At 48.5% G+C, this 24,044-nt stretch overlaps 1 protein-coding gene across 7 annotated transcripts in view; it reads left to right on the top strand.

The window, feature by feature from the left end:
- Positions 1–24,044, top strand: part of SUSD1 (sushi domain containing 1) — a 105,413-nt gene that overhangs the window by 37,683 nt on the left and 43,686 nt on the right. For all 7 annotated transcript variants that reach the window (XR_014711682.1, XM_084628425.1, XM_084628427.1 and 4 more), the window contains 6 exons: positions 3,581–3,675; positions 5,174–5,360; positions 6,412–6,506; positions 6,720–6,906; positions 8,656–8,750; positions 10,629–10,818. Coding sequence is in view for 6 of the 7 variants with exons in the window: in XM_084628425.1 (XP_084484551.1) it covers positions 3,581–3,675; positions 5,174–5,360; positions 6,412–6,506; positions 6,720–6,906; positions 8,656–8,750; positions 10,629–10,818 (849 nt within the window). In the remaining variant the exon portion in view is untranslated. The remainder of the gene's footprint in view (positions 1–3,580; positions 3,676–5,173; positions 5,361–6,411; positions 6,507–6,719; positions 6,907–8,655; positions 8,751–10,628; positions 10,819–24,044) is intronic.

Genomic DNA, 24,044 nt, shown 5'->3' with positions numbered 1-24,044 from the left:
ACACTTGTGTTTAAGCTCTTGCATAAGAGAGAAACAAGGGGATGTACAAAATTATAAAAGAATGTATTGAGGGGACTGCACGGCTCAGGGAACTACTTCGTCAAAACAAAAACCAGGTATGGACTTAGGATCTCAGTACCCATCTATCTGAACCTCTAAATCTGGGGCTAGGAGTTGGGCAACGGACGTTCAGCTAAGTGGGTCCAATTCTGGACCATCTGTAGTAATGGGATGCAGAACCTTTCAGCTCTAAATCACTGGTTTGAGCCTGGCTGAGGTTGGTAGTGACCAAGATTTGCTGCTTGGATTGATATGCTCCTTGCAATGCATGGAATGACAAATTTGTCTCCAATTTAGCAAAGAGGCCAAAGCTTGAATAGGCATGGAGACTAAATTGCTGTTCCATCTTAGCCCTGGTCTACACTACAGGGTTAGGTCAAATTTAGCCACGTTAGGTAGATTTAAAAATGACTGCGTCCACGCAACCAACCCCATTCTGTCGACTTAAAGGGCTCTTAAAATTGACTTCTGTACTCCTGCCCGACGAGCGGAATAGCAGTAAAATTGACCTTGCTGGGTCGAATTTGGGGTAGTGCGGACGCAAATCAACGGTATTGGCCTCCGGAAGCTATCCCAGACTGCTCCATTGTGACTGCTCTGGACAGCACTTTGAACTCCGATGCACTAGCCAGATACACAGGAAAAGCCCCGGGAACTTTCGTATTTAATTTCCTGTTTGGTCAGCGTGGCAAACTCAGCAGCACAGGTGGACCATGCAGTCCCCCCAGAATCGTAGCGCGTAGAATGTTTCTGCGCTCCCCCTATCATCTCCGTCCCTGAGGTTATCGCAGATTAGAAGGCGAAAAAAATGCACTCGCGATGACATGTTTTCTGAGCTCATGCAGTCCTCTCGCACTGATATGGCACAGCTTAATGCATGGAGGCATTCAGTGGCAGAGGCCAGGAAATAATTAAGTGAGCACGAAGAACAGAGGCAGGACGTGATGCTGAGGCTAATGGGTAGCAAATGGACATGATGAAGTGTCTGTTGGAGCAAATGGACATGATGAAGGGTCTGTTGGAGCTGCAGGAAAGCCAACAAGAGCACAGACCCCTGTATAACTGCCAACCCTCCTCCCCATGTTCCATAGCCTCCTCACCCAGATGCCCAAGAACGCGGCGGGGGGGAGGCTCCGGGCACCCAGCCACTCCACTCCAGAGGATGGCCCCAAGCAACAGAAGGCTGTCACTCGAACAGTTTGATTTTTAGTGTGGCTTCAATAAGCAATGTGGCCTTGTCCTTCCCTCCTCCCCCACCCCACCGGGGCTACCTTGTCAGTTATCTCATTTTTTTTAATTAATAAAGAAAGAATGCATGGGTTCAAAACAATAGTTACTTTATTTCGAAGGGGGGAGGGTGGTTGACTTACAGGGAATTAAAATCAACAAAGGGGGTGGGTTTGCATCAAGGAGAAATACAAACAACTGTCGCACCGAAGCCTGGCCAGTCATGAAACTGGTTTTCAAAGTCTCTCTGATGCGCAGCGCGCCTTGCTGTGGTCTTCTAATTGCCCTGGTGTCTGGCTGCTCAAAATCGGATGCCAGGCAATTTGCCTCAACCTCCCACCCCACCATAAACGTTTTCCCCCTTACTCTCACAGATATTATGGAGCACACAGCAAGCAGCAATAACAATGGGAATGTTGGTTGCACTGAGGTCTGACTAACAGCGCCAGCGCGCTTTTAAATGTCCAAATGCACATTCTACCACCATTCTGCACTTGCTCAGCCTATAGTTGTACTGCTCCTTACTAAAGTCCAGGCTTCATGAGCCATGGGAGCAAGGGGTAGGCGCGATCGCGCGGTGCTGCTGGCTGGGAGAGCAGCCTGAGGCAGAAGCCTCTAGCTCACAGGAGAGCAGAGTTGCAGCAGAAGCAGTGGAGCCGTATACCATGCCCTGGAAGTTGCTAGGAGCTGGGCAGAGAAGATGGCCAAGCTACATGTCCGACGAGGATGGCTATCAGTCCTATTGCACTGTCTGCTGCAACAGCAGTGGTGACGGTGAGCTGAGAGGGCTCCATGCTTGCCATGGTATGGCGTCTGCATGGGTAACCCATGAAAAAAGGCACGAAAAGATTGTTTGCCGTTGCTTTCATGGAGGGAGGGGTGACTGACTGACATGTACCCAAAACCATCCGTGACAAGGTTTTTTCCCCATCAGGCATTGGGAGCTTAACTCAGAATTCCAATGGGCAGCGGAGACTGCGGGAACTGTGGGATAGCTACCCACAGTGCACCGCTCCGTAAGTCGATGCTAGCCACAGTAGTGAGGATGCATGCCACCGACTTAATGCTCTTAGTGTGGACATACACAATCAACTGTATAAAATCAAATTCTAAAAATCGACTTCTATAAAATTGACCTAATTTTGTAGTGTAGACATAACCTTAGTTATAGAGTTATTGGGGGGAAGAGTATACTGGTGGGGAAACTTGCATTACTGCTGCTCATGCTGTCCTATGCTCAGGCCAGTCTGTGGCTTAAAGAGAGGACTACTATTTCCTGGGCTGTCATCCCAGCATCTTTAAAATACAGGGAATTTCATTTTTTTAAATAAAATAATTAATTATTCTTTGTGAAATGGCAGCAAACAATTAAAAGGAAACACTTTACTACACGGTGAATAACTAACCTGTGGAACTCAATGCTGGATGATCTAAGCGAAGTGTGGCTCAATGATAACATAACATAAGAATGACCATACTGGGTCAGACCAGTGGTGTGTCTAGCTCAGTATCCTGTCTTCCGACAAAAAGAAAAGGAGGACTTGTGGCACCTTAGAGACTAACAGATTTATTTGTTAGTCTCTAAGGTGCCACAAGTCCTCCTTTTCTTTTTGTGGATACAGACTAACACGGCTGCTACTCTGAAACCTGTCTTCCGACAGTGGCTGATTCCAGATGTTTCAGAGGGAATGAACAAAACAGGGCAATTTGAGTGATCCAGTCCCCGTAATCCAGTCCCAGCATCTGGCAGTCAGAGGCTTAGGGACATTCAGTGCATGGGGTTGTTTTCCTGACTGTCTTGACTAATAGCCATTGATGGACCTAGCCTCCATGAACTTTTTGTTTTTTTAAACCCAGTTCTAGTTTTGGCCTTCACAGCATCCCCATGCAAAGATCTAATCTGAATTTAAGGGAGGAAAAAGGTCCCATCCTAAACTCTCAGTTTCAGGGCTATGCATCACTAGGGATGGGAGAACATATTACCCCTAAATACATGTCTTGCTTAATGTGAATTGCATTAATGGTTCTTTTTATACCTTGGTTCTCTATGTAGATTATTATAGACTGATTTCACTTATCTTTTTCTAACCTGCCTTTTTTCCCTGTGATGATGAGATTTTCTTTACCCAAATGCTTGTATTTCTGAGCTAGTTTCCCATGTCCTCAGTACACACCACTGGTAATTAATGTGGTGAGGTTCCAAATGTAGTGTATATTAACTTTGGTTATTTGTTATTTCTGTATCTTTTCAGTTTATCTAGCATGACTTTCATTTTCCCTCTTCCCCCTACAGTGAAGGCAGCCATTGGGAATGTGTCTATATTTAATCAAACCTGTGTGAAGTGGAGAAGGAGCACTAGAGAAACCAACTTGAAGATGGTGTATTTGGTAAGCAAGACAGGATGATCGGGGTTTCTCCATTACAGGACTATCCCTTGGTACATTGGCAGTTTGGCTGAAAATGGTATTTTCCACACTGCATTCTGTTGACTTCCTCCCACGTAGTCCCCAGTTTGCGCTATTTCCTCCTTCCAAAAAGTGTCCTTTTTGTGCTCATTTGAGTGCAGTGATGAAAGGAGATCAGATGGGCGGAAACTCCACAGGCAGAGAATGAGTGGCTCCAGTGTTAGAGGGCCCCTTGAAAGTGTGGCCTTCAAAGTCCGTAATTATTTGATGGGAGTTCTGGCAGTAATTATTTGGTGAAGTTACTGAAACGTTTGCAGCAGGAGGACTCCTGTGAAGCAGAAGCCAATGAATTAATATGGCAACAAACATACTGTAATGGACCCCAACATAGGGAGTCATTTTGAGTGCTGCGACACCCGGTCCCTGAGGGGTTTGGTAGTGTTCTGGGTATACCACACACTCAGTGCAAGAGCCATAGGTGCGCCAAGTGCTTCAGGTATTAGGCTTTGGTGGGTTTCAGTAAACACTTGCAGACTTTATTTTTTGCCTTATATGTGCTTTTTATTATTATTATTATTTTTTGCCATAGATAAACAGTGCAGTTACTCCTGGCTTTAAGATACATTTGTCATTTTTTATTTGTAACACACAACAGGTCCCAGTCAAGCCCCTAAGGGCAGTGCAGTACAGGAGCATCAAGTTGGTGCTCCTCAAGCCTAGTTCAGGAAATCTCCCCCCAGGTCGCCCCTCTGCCAGAGATAATCATGCACTAGCCTGCAGATCCCCCCCAGCCAGAGTTCAGTCCTTTTATCCAGCTCCTGTAATCTTGCTCAGGTCCATCCCCACAGCCCACTCCTGGTTATCCACCATCCACTGCTACCACTGGTGGCCCCCTTACCAGTGATAGGCTGCTTCTGAGATCAGCTGTCAACCCGCCAGTCCCTAAACTGCTTGGCCTTCTCTCCACGGTCAGCTCCAGGCTGTTGCCTCTAGCTCTTGCTCCCAGATGGACTCCGGCTCCCTTTCTCCAGAGTCCTGCTGGCTGAATTTTGCCTTGCGTGTCCACACAGTGTCTGGTAACAGGCCAGCAGGTTCATGTCAGTGTGAAAATGATAGAGAATAGAGCAACAACTTAATGAAAATAGCAGAGAATCTGTTAACAGGGTTGCACAATGGTTAATGCAACAGAATATAAGGAACAAATGGATTAACGTAATAAAAAAGCAATCAATACGCCAAGACGAATGTAGTTGCAAATACAGAATCGAATCCATGAGTAGAGTAGGGGCTTGTTGGTGGAGTAGAGATTTGCATTGCATAGGGTAAGGTGATAGGATGGCGAGAGATGATAATATGAGAGAATATGCTGGTGGTTGCATGGCGTTACAGAAAACACACATGCTGACTGCAATACTCTCATTCATAAAATACACAGCAAGTGCTATAGAACTGAAATGTTGGCTTTCTTTTCCTTCAAAAGTTTCACATACAAGGGCGAAGATGGCATCAGGAGGCATTTTTTCATGAAGCAGTGTTTAACTTCACAGCAGAGGAAGAGACTCCAGAGCTGTGTCTAGACCTACAGGCAGGCATGAACTACACTGTGAACATCACTGTAGTGTCTCCTGAGCCCTCAAGACCAGTCACTGTCACAATCAAGACAGTTGGTTAGTGGCATGCTGTTTGATATACCTAGCTGTTAGCGTTAAGGGAAGGCAGCTCAAAGTAAATATGCTCATGTGGCTGATTCATTCTGGCTGTAGTCAAGTGGGTGAGGGATTGCCAATGTGGGGAGTAACGCATTTACTGGATTCAAAGCTCTAGAGGAATCTAGATGACATGGTTGCTGGAGAGAAGGACCATAAAGTATGGTCAGGCCAAGTAGGCCTTGAAAGGAAGGACCATGAGATATGGTCAGGCCAGTTAGTTGCTGGAGGGAAGCTGTGTGGGAGGGACCAAGAGGTATATGGTCAGAACTTCAGTTTTCCACTGTTGGGCATCATCCGAGGTGTACAGAAATACATTGTCTGTGGTGTGTTTTATTGCTTAAATGAAACTTGCCGTGTTTTTGTATTGGTAACTGTACATTGAATGCAAATACGAATGCAGAAGATGATACTACTGGAAAATATTTTCTGGTATAAACATATATTTTTAAAAAGATTTTAAAAAACAAGATAAAATGCAATTCATTTAAGGGAAAAAAAATAACTTAGAATAGCAAGGTGTAGTTTGGGTCCAACATTGTTCTCTCTGTGTGTACTTGGCTCTCCTATTCTTAATAGTGAGACATAAGTGCATAAAACCAGAGCAGAATATCAGAGTTGAAATCCACCATACAGGTCTGAGGGGAACATTTAGAGACTATAGAGGCAACGTGACCCACTGGAGAGAGTGCAGGTCTGGGACCCAGCCCTGCCATTGACCTGCTGTGTGACCTTGTTACTTTGCTGCTTAGAGCTTCACTTTCCCCTCCGGCCCTTCATCTGTCTTGTCTGTTTGGATTGTCATCTCTTCAGTGCAGGAGCGCCCTCGTATAGTGTGTTAGTTAGTACCATGCATAGCACAGAGGAGCTTCTAACTGCTACTGCAAATAATCAATTATAAACAACAAGAACATCAGTTTAGCTTTTAAATGCAATAAGGAGGAATTGTACCTCGGTGTAGGGGCAATGTTTTTTGAGAGCCTATGACTTTTTCTTTTCTTCTGTTCTGTAGAAGAGGAAGGATTCGGCAATGTTTCAGTATTTAATGATACCTGTTTGAAATGGAGGAGACGTTCTGGAAGAATTGGGGTGAAGGAAACCTACCTCGTGAGTGAGACATGTAATTTTTATTAATAGCTGGAAAGAAAAATAAGGTTTGGGCTGAAAGATTTTAGTGGAAGTTTTAATAATCCTAAAAAAAAAAAAAAAAATTGCTGTGAAAAAAGTTAGTAATTTGACGTGATTTTTAAACAGCTGTGTGAAGCTCTGAGTTTTTCTGAGGATCTTATTGAAAGTTTGTTTGGTTTATTTCTGTGATAGTTTCACATACAGGAACAACAGGGATACTTGTTGAAGTCCTCCCATGAAACGATGATTAACTTCACCACAGAGGAAGAGAACCCAGAGGTGTGCCTGCCTCTCCCGCTGGGTGTAAACTACACTCTGACTATCACTGAGGCATCTACCAAGCTTGTGTTACAAATCCCCATAACGCTCCCAGCAACTGGTAAGTGCTGTTCTCCTGAACATTGTCTCATTGTTCCCTTGTACTCTTCCGCCTGTCTGGTATGCATCAGGTGTTTCTTGTCTTTTACTTGAATTGTAAACTCTTCGGGGGCAGAGACTGACTTTAGTTCTGTGTTTGTACAGCACCGATCACAAGGGAGTCCTGGTCCTGGGGCTCCTAGGTGCCATAATCATACAAATAAATTATAATAATAAGAGTAGTAGGTTAAGTTTCTAGAGCAGTGACTGTGTATAATAACAGGCTTACTTGGTTTGAATTCTGACTGTTCCAATGAGACACATTTGAGGTTTGAAGAAGACATGTAGAGGAGCAAATCTAGGAGACAATCAGTCTTAAATATTCACGTTAAGGGAGTAAGTTCCTCTCTTATTGCTCCTTCTCAAAACTCATCAGAGTTATTGGAAGATGTGCAGGGGCATTAAGAGGATATCTAATTGTCTTGTCTAAATCAGGGATAAATACCGTATGGTCTGTATTCTGGCAAAATGCCCATTGACAGCCGTGAGAGATTTGCTTGACAAAGTACTGGAAGATTTGTTCTTTTTGATTTGCATTTTCTTTGGGGTATAAAACATCTCTTTTTACATGATATGCAAAATATCCTGTGAATTTACAATGCTGTAGAAGTGTGACTGTTAATAACAACGCGTCACTAAGTATATAGCCTTGTGGGAAGAAAGATAAAAAGGATGCTTTAAAAAACAATCAAGAATGAATGAACCCAGACCGCAAGCACTGTTTCAAGTCTAGACATCATCCTGTGAACCTTCCTAAAGTGATTTCTTAAAAGTTGTTTTCTTTAAAGTTTCATAGGCCTCTTTTTTTCCCTTTTTGCAAATGTTCGTTGGGAATGCACCATTTCCTAATCCAGTTTCCCTTTTTTATTGCCATATAATTTGTGTTAACTGATGCAGTCCTCATATTGTAGAGCTGCTTCATACACCAATTTAAAGATCCATAAACCAGTCAGTCTTGTGAGATCCAAAAATAGTCACTCTGCAGCTTGAGCTCAGAGAGCATCTCTCTGGTGGGTGTCAGTAGTTATAGATCAGACACATTTGTTCTTGCTTTCCAGCTTCTAGAGGACAGTGTTGTTACATGTACACCCACACATTAGTGAAGTGCGTTACCCTGAATATAGAAACACTTGCTCATTCCAGCATAGTATGCAAATGGCATACATACTGCACTAGCCGGAGTGCTCAAGGCAGAACTAGACTTCTTCCCAAAGCCTGTTCATACTGGATTGGCCACCAATATAAGAAGGATCAAGTGTGAATGGAGAATCCTAAAACAAGATGCCATTTAGATGAGCATGGTGTAAATGCCTAGATAGAAGTAGTGTCGTCTTCTTGTGATACGAATAGACTTTCATGTCCTTTTTCAGGACTTTCCAGCCAGTGGAAGTGAAACTGTCATACACTAAAAACCAAAACCTAACTAGCTTTGTTTTTGTTTTCATTATTCATGGCATTCTGTGCCAGATTGGTACTCAGCAAAATAATCTCTAGAGCTGTACTTGCTCCTTCACTTTGATCTCATATTCATAACTTCAGGAGTCTACAGAGTGGAATTAAAACATCCCTTCTATTTTTGCATGCCCTATTTTATCCCTTGTAAGCGGCACATCACAGAGCACATTAGAGAGGGTGAGATGAATGGTACTTAGAGCTTATTGTAAAGATAACAGCAGAAATTTCCCTTCGGTGTTTCTTTTTCTGCATGCAGAAGAGGAATTGCTCAGCAATGTGTCCATATTTAATGAAACCTGCGTGAAGTGGCAGAGAAAAGTTGCAAGAGCTGGGACAAAGGAAACATACACAGTAAGTGAGACACAATTTCTGTGTGTGCATGTGAGGGGGAATTTTGGAACTAATCTGGGCAGTTGAACAGTTTTGAAGATTTGTTTAGCTGGGTCTGCTATAGTGTTGAATAAAGGGTAAATTGCTCTTTCATTCTAGTAAGAACCATATAGCACTTTCAGTGAGGCTGGGTAAATGACTGAGGGGAAAAAATACATCCCCGTCATCAGGTTGGGTAAAGGGTTCACCAAACTTTGACTGAGGCCCTAATGCTTGAGCACACCTCTGTTGAAATATGAAAAGCTACAGGGAAATTAACAGCAGGTATAGTACCGTTAGATACTACAGTGTTGGGAGAGAGTCGTTTGTTGTATATTTTGTGTTGCAGAAGTGCCTAGGGGACCCAGTCATGGACCAGGGCCCCATTGTGCTAGGAGCTGTACAAACATATGACAATAATTTTGATCATTTTAGTAAGTGGGAAGAAATTAAGGCTCTGGTTCAGGAAATTATCCATATTCAGCAGAGCACTTATACACATGCTTACGTCTCATTGAAGTCACTGAGAGGCAAAGTGGCTTGTCTAAGGTCACACAACAAATTTGTGGCAGAGCCAGGAACAGAACCCATGTCTTCTAATTCACAGTCCATGGCTCTGAGCACCAGATCATATTTCCTGCCCCACACGGATGTTGGGAACTTTTGTTTTGAGCAATGAAGGAATATACTGAAACCTCTCATCCAGTTCAATAGATTAATCTAAAGAACTTGTTTTAGTGTGATTCATTTTATTTATGTGACTTTTTGAAAGGGCCTGTCTTTAGCTCTAGGTACTTCTGTAAATATTTAAATATGCAAAAATAAGAATAAAATGTGAAATATAAAGGCATAGAAATGAATTGCCCAACCTGGATAATTTAAACTAATAATTCGATGCTGATAATTCCCACATTCAGGCAATGGTGATATCCCAGTGAAAAGCCCAGAGAAAAAGTTGACTTTTACAGCATGTTCAGATGGTTAAAAATTCCCAGCTCTAGCAGACCAGACTGGGAATAAATCCCAAAGTTGGGGACCATTCCTGGAAAATGACCTGCCACTATCCTCCTCTCTTATACACCACAAGAACCATTAGCTTGAATGCATTTGTTGCTCACAACTGAGGTGGGGAAGAGGCAGTGTACAAAGTAGTCTTGCCTGAAATCAGGGTTTTACAGGTCCAAACCAATTCCTTGAATCTGTACTGAACAGGTAATAGGCAGTGAGTGCAAACTAAAGACCACTGGGATAATGTGCTTCCTGCACGTAACTGAGCAGTTCCATTTTGCACTAAATTCAGCTTCCAAACAGCTTCATTTAGAGCACTTCTTAGTAGTTTAGTCTGGAGGTGACAAAGGCATAGTTAAGCGTAACAGGGTCTGCAGTCTTGTCTATGTTGAGTCTCCATCAGATCACCCTCATCCATGCCCTAATCTCAAACAAACCCTGGCCATTCATTTCACTGCACCAGGCAGGTCAGATGAGATGGAAGCTTCTAGTTCACTGTTGTTCACCAACTGTTGATGCTTTTGTGGACCGCGGAGAAAAATATGCAAAAGTACAGGAAAATTAACAGCAGATATAATAGCGTTAGCATTGGTGGAGAGTGGCTTATTCTGATTTGTATTGTGGTAGTGCCTAGGACAAGTGCTAATTATTTTAATAATAGTTTCAGTAGGTGGGAACAAATTAAGGCTCTGAGTCAACCCTCTCTGCTCAGCAAAGCTCTTCAGCACATACTTCTGTCCCATTAAAGCAGAGATAAGTAGGCTGCCGTGACTTTAGTGAACCAGCATTCTAAATTTTGGAATTCCACTGCTAATTTAATCATCTAATTTTTTAAAAAAAATCCCACAACAGTTTCGTATATTGGGACGAAGATGGTACCAGAAGGAATTCTCTCGTGAAATGATATTTAACTTCACAACAGGTGAAGAGACTCCAGAGGTGTGTTTAGAGCTGAACTACGGTGCTAACTACATGGTGAACATTACTACAGCATCCTCTAAGGGGACCTCAGCCCTAATTACTATAGCAATTAAGACAGAAGGTAGGTATGATGCTTTGGAACCTTTATAACTCATAGAAGTAAGTCAGTGTGCGAGTCTCATTTCATTTTTTGGACCCTAGGTGGATCAGAAAACATTTTCTCTTGCTTTCTCATACATTGTACCTCTCAAACTCTTGAGGCCCAAATGTGAGGTGCAAATGTTGGACAAAGACTAAAATTAAAATGAAATGTGAATGGTCCAGGAAGCTTAAAATTAAATGAGATTAAATCCATGAACAAAAATCACACTCTTTACAACCTTGTGCTTCTGATGTAAATAATTACTATTGAACATACATGGCACTTATAAAACACTGTGTAATCAGGGGCATCAAAACACTTGGAAAATAATGAAGAGATCTCCTTACTCCTTGCTCTGTGTTTTAATCACAGGATCATTCCTTTTCACCAAGAGACTGAAACAGGAAAGTTTAGCCTGTTGCATTAACACACCTAACTCTTGGAGAAATATTTGTGTGGTGGGGGGAGGGACAGTGCAAACTCAGAAGGCTTTAGTATTTGTAAGCTTCCAAGACTTTCTGCAGATGTGGGGCTTGTCTATATGATGCAATAACCCACACCAGAGGAGAGTAAATTCTAGCACACACAATGTGCTGCACGCTAACTGGCCCATGTGGACCCTGCTGGTGTGCACTAAGAGTTCCCTACAGACTACATCAGTGCACGCTCGGGAACTTTTTAGTGTGCACAAATACACAGGCCAGTTAGTGCAGAATATGCTAGTGCATACGAGAATTTATACCTCTCTGGTGTCGTCTAATGCACAACATAGACAAGCCCATAAAGAAACATACCTTGTGCCCCCACTTGATCTTTAGAAAAGAGAAAATAAGGTGGAAAGATTGAAACCTGCCAACTGGCCATGCCTACACAGCAAAAGGCCATGCAATAAAAACCCCATGGCTGGCCTGGGTCAGCTGACTTAGGGTTGTGAGGATGGAGGGTCCCAAAGCTTAGGGTCCATCCCAAGCCCGAATATCCACACAGCAATTTTTAGACCCACTGCCTGAGCTCATGAGCTTGAGTCAGCTGACCTGGGCCAGCTGCGGCCGTGCCATGGGTCTTTTATCCCTGTGCAGATGTACCAAAATTTTCTGGCCATGACCTTATAGCTCAGAGCTTGGAACTTGTTTGCCATGTCGGCTTCCATCATATGACTATACCAATCAGAGTGCAAAAAAAGAAATCAGGGTAAAATGTTGAACATTTTTTGTTATTTTAAGCTGAATTTCACATCTTACTCTCTCCTCATCAGCAGTCCTTTTGAAGCTGCTCTGGAGAGAGCTGAAGCCTTTTAAAAAATAGCTGTTTGAACATCATGTTTTGTCTTGCTGCTGGAGACCGATGTCCGTGAGGACAGACTTGAGTGTTAGTGTTTAAATTGGTGAAAAAGGCCTTAATTTCATTAATGAAATAAAATAATCCCCAAAGGAAAGGTGTACAAGGCATCTGTCTTGAAAGGGAAGTGGGGGAATCATGGAATCTAGAAATGTAGGGCTGGAAGAGACCATGAGGTGATCAAATCCAGCCCACTGCACTGAGGCAGGACCAAGTAAACCTAGACCATCCCCTAATGGGTGTTTGTCCAACTTGTTCCTAAAAACCTCCAATGATGGGGATTCCACAGCCTCCCTCAGTAACCTATCCAGTGTTTAACTACCCTTATAGTTAGGTTAGACATTAGGAAAAACTTTTTAAGTCTCCCTTGCTGAAGAATAAGCCCATTACTTCTTCCCCTACATTCAGTAGTCATAGAGAACAATTGATCACAGTTCTTTTTATAACAGCCCTTAACATATTGGAAGACTGTTATCAGGCTCCCCCCCCCCGTCTTGTTTTTGGAGAGATACTTTTAATGCAGTTACTGGCCTCCCCTGAATTTCTGTGCTCACAATAATGAATGTTTCCAGTCACATATAGGATCTCCTGATCAGGCCTTCACTCCCAACAGGCTGCTAAGCAAAGCTGTAGCCCTATCTCACCCTGAGGAAATGGGAATTCCCATAGGCTGACCCCTATCAGCATGGGGACGGTGGATTGGTGCCAAGTCTATGAGATGGGGTCACACCCACCAGATCCCAGCCTTGCTTCTCCAACTGATTAAAAACCTTTTTAGCGGCATGGGAGGGAAGTACTTCATCCTGCAGTCGGGATCAACCACCACAGATACTACTAACTTTGTGCTTAACTGGTCTTCCTATCCAGTAGACCCCAGCCCAGTCAATAGGTCCAAGAGGTGCAAACTTTTGGGATGCAACAAGCCAAGCAACCCATGTGTGATGGCCCTGAACTTTATCCTCACTGTTGGCCAGATGAGCCTGATGACAGGAATAAACGCCTGAATTTAGACCAGTTGCCTTTCACCAGATCAGTCCAGCTGCAGTGTCTAATCAGATAGCAATGTGCACAATGTTTACATCAAAATGCACTGTAATGCCTGTAAGCAAGGAACATAAGATGATCATCTTTCATGCCTAGATCAGTTGAGCCATGTCTTGTTCCATGGTAGTGGAATTGAAAACCATGGGTTTTTCCAACTGCATATTTGTATCCACAATATTATGGTGCCGGAACCATATAGCCAGATATAAGGGTGCAGATGACACCGAAATACCTGTGAACCATATTGTTGGGGAAGAACAAGAGAGATGAAGGCAGACACAAGAGCATTTAAAACAAAACTCAGTAAGGAGGGGACACAAGCTTGCATTGGAGCACGGATTTCCTTTCAAGCTTAACATGGATCTGAAAGTAAGCAAGCTGCCATCTTCTCAAGGCCTGAAACTTGCTATCCAGGAGTCTAGTAAGAGTAGAAGACTTAGCTCACCAATATGGAAATATTTAATCCTGAAGTGCACAGTAAAGCCAGGTGCTGGTATTGAGTGACTCGAGTTGTGTCCACATGGAGAGGCAAGAGACCCTTCACTTGAGGGGAACTGTGGGTGGTAATCTTTGAAAGTAGTAGTTGGACAGGATGTGTTACTGGACACCTTATGCCAGGGGATCCCAGAATGCACTGACATGTTTTTGAAAAACAGAGGTGCAAATGGAAACCATTAGGCAGGGGCTGAGGTCTTTCAGGGGCAACAAGCAAGTGGGAAGTTGGCCCAGCAGACAGTTATCTAACTCTGCAGGATGCAAAGGAATCCATGCAGCCAAGAAGGTCCTTGGTGGCAGAGTTTGTTACCCTGTTACCTTGTAAAAGGTAGCCATGATACTGGCTAGTGTGTGAAAAGCAGAGGGTGATGTTCATTCCTGAGTGCTGGGTGTACATACCCTTAATTGGCTTTTTGACCATGAAACCTTTATCATGCTGTAGGGGGAACTGTTCCATGGTTGATGGTATGGATGATAGTCTAGCCCTCTAAAAGACCGTCCTTTTAGTCTCCTGGGTATTTCCTCCACTCCAGTCTCAAGGGGAAAAATAATTAAATGGACACTGGAATGGGAAAAATATTCCAGAAAAATAATACATTGAATGAAGCCCTGTGCAATCCAGAGCACAAGCCATCCCTTGAGTGTTCCAGACACTGATGAAATATGTGCTGAAATCTAGGCCTCCAGAAGCGTCCATGTACAACTGGACATCTGGGAAGAGTTAGCCCTGAAATGCCAAGGTGAAAGTCCTGTTGTACAGATACAAAAATGAGTTCCCAAAAGTCAAGGCTGCCCCAGTATAAATGTGGTGGTGTGGATGCATGAACTCAGCTATGGGGACGCATCCCCCAGCAGAAAGCCTAATCATAAGCCATTACCCTGCCCACAAATCTGAAAGTTTCAAAGGCTACATGTGAAACTTGAGTATGGCCATATCCTAATATGATATAGGCTCAAAGGAGAAGCCAAGCATCTCAGATCCCTTGGGATACAGTGGGAGCAGGCAGAAAACTGCTTTGCTGTCACTTTTAGGTGAGCAGCAGAACCATCTCATAACATTCAGGATCCGTTAGATAATAGTTTTATAGCGCCTTCCATCTGAGGAGCTCAAAGTGCTTTGCAGACATTAACCTACTAATACAATGCCTGCAAGGTGAGCAGCATTATTTTCAATTTTAGAGGGGGAAACTGTGGCACTGAGCAAATAAATGACTCAAGTCAATGGCAAAGCTGGGAATAGAGAATCCATGTCTACTCAGTCCTTTGTCCTTTCTCTCTTGATTATCTGTTTGAGTCTGAGAGGTACTGTATAACCTGACCTTCCCCCTGGGGCTTTTAGGGTTATGGTTTCTAGTAGGGAGGTTGGTTTGGAAAAGGAGAGAACTGACAAAATGAACAGTGACTAATTCCTACTGGATTTTAGCTTTTTAGCACCATGGTTTGGAGGTATGTGGCCTGCAAGTAACTCCTACAACTTTTGTAAGACCTGAAATCACCTAGAAAGCCCACATATGTATACTTGTCTTCTGGTTGTGTTAAATCTGTTAGCATTTCCAAGAGAACTAGAAGAGTTAATTATTTGGAATAATTAGTCAGAATAGGACCCTTTCCCCTTGAAATTATCAGATACAGCAGGGGTGGCCAACCTGAGCCTGAGAAGGAGCCAGAATTTACCAATGTACATTGCCAAAGAGCCACAGTAATATGACAGCAGTCCTCCACATCAGCTCCCCACACCCACTGCCTCCCAGCCACCAGCAGCCCCGCCAATCAGCGCCTCCCCCACCCTCCCCGCACCTCCTGATCAGCTGTTTTGTGGCGTGCAGGAGGCTCTGGGGGGCGGGAAAGGGGAAGGGTATAGTCGGTGCCTATACAAGGAGCCGCATATAAACTTCTGAAGAGCCACATGTGGCTCCGGAGCCACAGGTTGGCCACCCCTGAGATATAGCATCCCACGAGTAATACTGAACTCAGAAAAGATGCCCTTTTTTCCTGAGAGCACGTTCTCTTGTGCTCTCACCTGCCCTTGCTGGACTCGGGAGTGTACTGACAGCTGTGGCAAGTACCAGTGCCTTTCTGAAAGACTCAGCAAAACTGCTTCCCCTCAGGTTTGGGCTCTGATTTAGGCAGGACTGGTATAGGGAGACCAACTGGCATAATTTCAATTTGTGGCTGAGAGCTCGTTGGTTTCCATGCCCTGCACTGATTATCTGCCTGCTTGTGGAAGTGCTCTTTGCTGCTCAACCATATGCAGTCCTGTAGTGAGATGAGCATTGCTGATAATATCCTTATATTTAATGAGGGATGAGCTGTTCTCTGGCAGCCGTTCATCAGTCATGGGTTGGAGCGGGAGTGGTGTTCTAAAGCCAGATAACCAATTTGTGATGCTTTGGCCTCATTAAACATTTAGCTTGTCTGCTGCTCTATTTCTAGGGAGGTTACACTCAGCCATCTTTAGCAGCCGGGTGGAGGGAAGAGCCTCATGTGTTTTCCCTCCTGCACATTTTCTCAGGTCTGGGACAGGTGGTTATGCAATGGCTTCTCTCTATCAGCAGTTGGGGACACTGTGGAATTAGATTGTTCTTTGTCCCATTCAGCTAACCTGTGTGCTGAAAGATGTAACAGAAGCTTCTGAGGGTGTAGCAGAAATGGCCAAAAATACCTTGTGTGGTACTTGAACATCAATAAATTTGTGTACACCCACACATTATTGCCATATTTTTAAGCTGCCTGGCATAAGTAATCAAAAGGGAGGTACAGTAGGACCTCAGAGTTATGAACACCAGAGTTATGAACTGACCAGTCAATCACACATCTCATTTGGAACTGCAAGTTTGCAATCAGGCAGCAGCAGAAGGGGGAAAAAAAGCAAATACAGTACAGTACTGTGTTAAGCGTAGACTACCAAAAATATAAAGGGAATGTTTTAAATTTTTTTTGACAAGGTAAGAAAACTGGTTCTGTGCTTGTTTCATTTATATTAAAATGGTTAAAAGCAGCTATTTTCTTCTTCAGAGTGTGACAAAGTTCCTCCTCTACCTTGGTGGGTCTTGCACTTATTGGCGGATTTGCTTGCCTTGGAGATTCACGGCAGCTGTCAGCTTGGCCGTTTTTCTGAATTCACAGTCCAGGTTGACTCCTCCTGCGTCTGACCAGGAGTTGGGAGGATTTGGAGGGAACCCGGGCCTGCCCTCTACTCCGGGTTCCAGCCTAGCGCCCTGTGGAATGCAGCGGTCTAGGGTGCCTCTTGGAACAGCTGTGTGACAGCTACAACTCCCTGGGCTACTTCCCCCTGGCCTCCTCCCAACACCTTCTTTATCCTCACCATAGGACCTTCCTCCTGGTGTCTGATAATGCTTGTACACCTCAGTCCTCCAACAGTCCGCGTTCTCACTCTCGGCTCCTAGAGCCTCTTGCTCCCAGCTCCTCACACGTGCACCTCAAACTGAAGTGAGCTCCTTTTTAAACCCCGGTGCCCTGATTAGCCTGCCTTAATTGATTCTAGCAGCTTCTTGATTGGCTGCAGGTGTTCTAATCAGCCTGTCTGTCTTAATTGTTTCCAGAAAGTTCCTGATTGTTCTGGAACCTTCCCTGTTGGGAAACGGGACCTCACTCGCTTGCTCCTCAGCTATCTGCTTTCTATTCTTTCCTAAAGCTCCCTGGCCTGGATGTTTCTTACTTTTTCACCCTGCCTTAGTGTCCTCGCCCCCCCTCCCCCCGACTGGGCCAGACGCTTTTTTGTTTTGTTTTGTTTTTTTGCCGTTTTTCTTTGCTGCCGTTGAGTGCTGGTCGGCTGCCAACTTGCCGCCAGCACCCCCCCACACACCTGCTCTCGGGCGCAGTTATTTGCCTTAGCTGAAATCCCCAGAGGAGGGAGGGAAGATTGCCGACCTGCTACCTGGAGGGGGGAGTGGAGCCCCCGGACCCAGCCGTTTTGCTGTCAGCCTGGAATTTCTTCTTCTTATCTCTGCAACATTCTCGGCCTGCCGGAAGCCTTGGTACACAGCCAACAAGCTGGAGAGCAGAGAAACCACCCAGGGAAGCTACAAATCATCGTGGAGGGGGCCGTAAGACTGAGTAATTTTTTTGAATTATACTCTAGTGGGGGGGAGTTTGACTGTGGTTTAATTGCGTTTGTGGTGGCACAGGGGATGTGGCACGGAGATGCCCCCCGATCCATCGGTGCCCCCCCCCAACATTATTACAACTGTCACGGCCCCCCGCCATCCATCCCTGCTGGCAACCTGCCATCTGCCTTCGAATCCAGCTGTTTGCTTTGAACTTTGCCTTTCGGACCGGACATAACAGCCGACCAAACGAGACTCTTTGGACAAACGTGCGTGGGTCCACACCCCCCCACCCCGGATTGTTTATTCCACAGTTTGCCCCTATTACCGGACCCCGATTTTTGTTTTTCCCCCTCTTCCAGTCCAATCCATTTGGTACCCCCCCTCCCCGCCTGCAGCCCAGCAGGGAGGAGCGGTTAATCTATTTCCCCCTCCCCCCTCCTCCTTTTGGTATCTCCCCGTCTCTCCCCGCTCACAAGGGCGGGGAATGAGACCCGATAGCGGTCAACAACATCAGTTGTCCCTCCCTCACCTACCCCCCTGCCCAGCCCCTAAGCCCTCCCCCACCCCCCCACTGTCAAAACACCTGCCACTGCCCCCGCTGGGGCACCGGCAGCAGGAGGCACCGGGGCGATTACTGCCGCTGCTACGTCCACCGCCCCCCCCAGACTCTAGGAACCCCCCTCCAGTTGGCCGGAAAGGCCAGGGCGGGAAGAAAGGAAAGGGCCCCGCTAAAACCACTAGGCCCTCCATGGCAGGGGCTGCCCCCACCGCTGTGGCCTCATCATCGACCATGGCGTCCCTCCCTGCTGTTCCCTCCACCAGCTCTGCGAACGTCCCACCCCCGGTCCCCAGGACGTATGCCCAGGCAATGGCAGGCTCCCCCCGCCTGCCGCCTCATCATCTCGCCCACCCACTGCCTCCGCTATCACCACCAGCGGCCAGGGCCCCTTTCCCCACCTTGACCAGGAGGCACGGTGTCCGTTGCCTCCTGGTGCCCGCCTCGCCCCACATGGAGACGTACGTGCAGGTGCTGGCGAAGGTGGTAGGACCCACGGCTATTGTGGCGGCCTCCAAAATGTATGGGAAGGTCGTTTTTTTCTTAGGTTCGGAGGCTGCCGCCCAGGAGGCGGTGGAGAAGGGCCTGGCGGTGGGGGGGGTTTTGTCCCCCTAGAGCCGCTAGAAGACCTGGGCGTTCGCCTCGTCCTCACCTCCGTCCCTCCCTTTCTACCCAATGCCGCCCTGTTACCCGCTCTCTCCACGCTGGGGAAACTTGTCTCTGTCATCAGCCCTCTCCCGTTGGGCTGCAAGGACCCCACCCTCCGTCATGTCCTCTCGTTTCGCCGACAAGTGCACCTTCTACCACCGCCGGCGGCGCGTGATGGAGAGGCGCTCGAGGGGTCCTTCCTAGTCCCTTACCAAGGAGTCCGCTATCGGGTCTACTACTCCACGGGAGAGGCCCGGTGCTACCTCTGCCACTCAGTGGGGCATGTCCACAGAGACTGCCCTTTGGCCCAGGGGGGAGGGGCACCCGAGACCCGGCAGGACATCGGCCCCGTCGTTGCCAACGCCCCTGGACGCCCGGCACCTGAAACCAACTCTCCTCCTACTCGACCCGCCGCTGCTCCCATCTGGGCCCAAGACACACCTTCCCTACAACGCCCAGGCGAGCAAGGGAGTCCCACCCTTGCTACTACCAACTCGGCAGAGCCTATGGAGGAGGGTGTGGTAAAGATATTACCGGGTATAGGAGAAGGCCCGCCCCAAGGAGAACCCCCCACCCCTCATGCTGCCTCACCGTCACCCCCCCGAACCCCTGAACCATCGCCTTCGCCCCCCGACACGACCCCTGCTAACCAACCCCCAGACGACGCTATGGAGGGCTGGACCCTAGTCCAGGGGAAGCGAGGCAAGTGAAAGGCTCGAGCTCTGCTGCACCCATCCGATGCGGAAGCCCCCCGGAAGACCAGGAAGGGAAGCACTGATATCGAGCCTTCCGCTACGGCCATGAGTGAGATCCATCCGCTGGTGTCGGGAGGGGAAGACAGACTGGCATTGGAGGGCAAAATCCCCCCTCCACGAGAGCCCCTCCCCTCCGAGACCCCTGAGGAAGCTCCTTCTGCCTGGATACCACCCGACCCATTAGGAGTTGCAATTTTTCCCCCGTCATCCCCTTCCACCCCAAGGCGTCAAATGGATTTAATAACCCCAGCCTGTCAGATGCCCTGTCGATGGTCTGCACCCTGCCTACCCACCTTAGCGGACCATGAGGCTGCATTAAGAGCCCCACCAGGGAACACCCTGGAAATCGTAACCCCACCTCCCCATGAACTGCGGCATGCACTACGGAAGTTCCTAGAACACACCCGTGGCGCCCGCAATAGGGTACAGCTGGCTCTTCAGCTATGGGGGGACTTTGATCAAATTCTTCAGGCCACAAGGGCCCTTATAAAGGAGGGCAGGGGGCAAGGAAAGCGTGGTGCTGCGGCCTACGAGCGGGCCTGCAGCTTCCGAAAAGATCTACTCATCCACGGGATGGGTCACGAGTTGCTGCGCAACCCACCAGGGGCCACGAACACCCCCACCAATAAGAAACCCCCACCCCCCCAGCCCTCCGCATGACGCCTCTTATTATTGCAACCTTGAACACCAGGGGCTGTAGAATGGTTCTCCGCAGGTCCCAGGTGCTCTCTTACCTTCGGGAAGGGGGGGTACTCTGTAGCTTTCCTGCAGGAGACCCATACGGACCCGACCGTCGAGGACAGGTGGCGGCTGAAGTGGGGGGACGGAGTATACTTTAGCCACTTCACGACTTGGCAAGCTGGAGTGGTGACCCTGTTCTCCCCCACCCTATGGCCCGAGGTGCTAGGGGTCACTGAGGCTGTGCCGGGCCACCTGCTGCACCTTCGAGTCCGTATGGAGGGGCTCGTGGTCAACCTTGTTAACATTTATGCCCCGCAAACGAGCCCAAAGTGGCCACAATTCTATCAGCGGGTGTCCGACTTCCTCAGCACCCTAGATTCGCACGAGTGCCTGGTCCTGGGAGGAGACTTTAACACCACCCTCGAGGAACGGGACCGCTCAGGGGCCGAGCCAAGCCCAGCCACCGCGAACGTTCTCCGAGGAATAGTCAAACATCACTCCCTAGTGGATGTCTGACGTGACCATCACCCAGATGACACTTCCACGTTCACCTTTGTCCGGGTGGAGGCCCATCGGTCACACCACTCTTGGTTGGACCGTATTTACTTATCCCGTTTCCATCTTTCACAGGCCCACTCCTCCACCATTTGGCCGGCCCCATTCTCCGACCATCATTTAGCCACCATAACGGTCTCCCTCCATGCAGAGAGACCGGGGCCGGCCTATTGGCACTTTAACAACAGCCTGTTGGAGGACGAGAGCTTCGTGACGTCCTTCCGGGAGTTTTGGCTGGCCTGGCGAGAGCAGTGGCGTGCCTTTCCCTCGGTGCGGCGATGGTGGGATCTCGGGAGGGTGCGCGCCAAGCTCTTCTGCCGTGACTACACCCGGAGCACCAGCCGACGGAGAAATGCGGCGATAGAGCAGTTGGAACGGGAGGTCTTAGAGATGGAGAGGCGCCTGGCCGCCGATCCCGAGGACCCGTCCCTCTGCGGAGCGTGCCGGGAGAAGCGGGAGGAGCTCCGGGCCCTTGAGGACCACCGGGCCCGAGGTGCCTTTGTTCGGTCCTGCATCCGCCTTCTTCGGGAGATGGACCGCGGCTCCCGCTTCTTCTATGCCCTGGAGAAAACGAGGGGGAGCCAAGAAACATGTCACCTGCCTTCTTGCGGAAGACGGAACCCCCCTCACGGATCCGGAGGAGATGTGTGGGAGGGCCCGTGACTTCTACACACAAGCCTTTTCTTCCCGGATCCGACCGATCCTGGAGCTTGTGGGGTGCTCTGGGAGGAACTCCCCACAGTCAGCATGGGCGACCGAGACCAGCTAGAGCTCCCTCTCACCCTGGCCGAGTTCTCGGAAGCCCTCCGTCGCATGCCCACCAATAATCTCCGGGCATGGACGGGCTGACCGTGGAGTTTTACCGCGCGTTCTGGGACATCCTCAGCCCAGACCTAGTCACTGTCTGGGCTGGGTCCTTGGAGAGCGGGGTCCTCCCTCTGTCGTGCAGGCGAGCAGTGCTCGCCTTGTTGCCGAAGAAGAGGGACCTCCGTGATTTACGAAACTGGCGTCCCGTCTCACTCCTTAGCACGGATTACAAAATCATAGCGAAAGCAATCTCGCTGCGGCTAGGGTCTGTGATGGCAGACGTGATCCGCCCAGACCTATACTGTCCCGGGTTGCAGCATTTTTGACAACCTATTTCTAGCCCGAGACTTTTTGGAACTTGGGCGGAGAGATGGTCTGTCGTTTGCCCTCCTGTCTCTTGATCAGGAGAAGGCGTTCGATAGAGTAGACCATGGGTACCTCCTGAGCACTCTGCAGGCGTTTGGATTCGGACCTCAGTTTGCGAGTTTTCTCCGGGTGCTGTACGCCTCCGCGGAGTGTTTGGTTAGGCTCAACTGGACCCTGACCGAACCGGTCAGCTTTGGGCGAGAAGTGCGGCAGGGGTGCCCCCTCTTGGGCCAGCTGTACGCTCTGGCGATCGAGCCTTTCCTCTGTCTCCTCTGCAGGAGGTTGACAGGGTTGGTGCTGCGGGAGCCGGAGCTGCGGCTGGTCCTGTCGGCGTACGCCGATGACGTACTCCTCGTGGTCCAGGACCCGGGCGACTTGGCGCGAGTGGAGGCATGCAAGGCCATCTATTTGGCAGCCTCCTCTGCCCGAGTCAACTGGGTCAAGAGCTTTGGCTTGGCGGTGGGGGACTGGCGGCAGGTAAGCTCCCTCCCACCCGCACTTCAGACCATCCGGTGGAGTGCGGGTCCACTGCTCTATCTCGGCGTTTACCTTTCCGCCACGCACCCTTCCCCGCCGGAGAACTGGCAAAATTTAGAGGGCGGGGTGATAGAGCGGATCCGGAAATGGACGAGGCTACTCCGATGTTTCTCCCTCCGAGGGAAGGCACTGGTGCTTAACCAACTAGTCCTGTCCATGCTCTGGTACCGGCTCAACACCCTGGCCCCGGCCCCGGGTTTCCTGACCCACCTCTGGAGATTGATTCTAGTGTTCTTTTGGTCAGGAATGCACTGGGCCCCTGTTGGAGTTCTTCATTTACCCCTGAAGGAAGGAGGGCAGGGCCTGAAGTGTCTGTACACTCAGGTCCGCGTTTTCCGCCTCCAGGCCCTCAGAGGCTCCTTTATAGTGCAGGTCCTTCCTGCACCGCTTCCAAGGGCTCCGATACGACCGACAGCTCTTTTATCTTTGTCTGAGAGGTTTTCCGCGAGACCTCTCTGGGCTGCCGGTCTTCTACCAGGACCTCCTCCGGACCTGGAAACTGTTTCTAACGACCAGGTCCGTGGCGGCCACCGTGGGAGCAGATCTCCTCACGGAGCCCCTGCTACACAATCCCCAACTCCGTGTGCAGGTGGCGGAGTCCCGCTCGGTGCGCCAGAGGTTGGTCCTGGCGGAAGTCACGAGGGTCGGAGACCTCCTGGACTACGATCGGAGAGACTGGCTGGATCCCCTGACGCTCACTCGGCGCATGGGGCTCTCCAGCCCTCGTACCCCCCGGCGCGTACGTCAGGAGGTGAAGGCCGCCTTGACCCCCGCTGCTCGGGCTTATGTCAACCGAGCCTTGCGCGAGGGCGCACCCCGCCCATCCTCTACCCCAGGCCCGCTGGACCTTTCCATTGGGCCCATACCCTGCCGATCCCAACAAACCCCTCACCCTTTCACTGCAAGCCGGCTGCATGAACTGCAGACGGTCAGTTTTCAAATCGCACCACGGAATTATTTATACACACTCACGCTTCACACCCTTCACGCCCACACCCTGGTGTCCCACCCTGATACAAAGTGGCGGGACCTCCTGCCACCCTTGGAGGGTGAGCAACCTCGGTGGGCCAGCCTGTATTCCACCTTGGTCCTGAGGCCCATCGGGGACATCAGTTGGCGGCTCCTTCACGGAGCTGTGAGCACGGGCGTGTTTCTGACACGGTTTACCCCCATCCTGGATACTTGCCCTTTTTGTAATATGAGGGAAACCCTGGCGCACATATATCTAGAGTGTGCCAGATTGCAGCCCCTTTTCCGGCTCCTCACAAATATTCTATTGCGCTTTTGGCTTCATTTCTCCCCTCACCTTTTTATCTATACACTCCCCATCCGTGGCCCCACAAAATCACGAGA

Source organism: Lepidochelys olivacea (assembly GCF_965140295.1).
Source record: "Lepidochelys olivacea isolate rLepOli2 genome assembly, chromosome: 5".
NCBI lineage: Eukaryota > Metazoa > Chordata > Testudines > Cheloniidae > Lepidochelys > Lepidochelys olivacea.
Note: the sequence above shows the minus strand (reverse complement) of the source record. Positions and strands in the feature narration are given on the sequence as shown.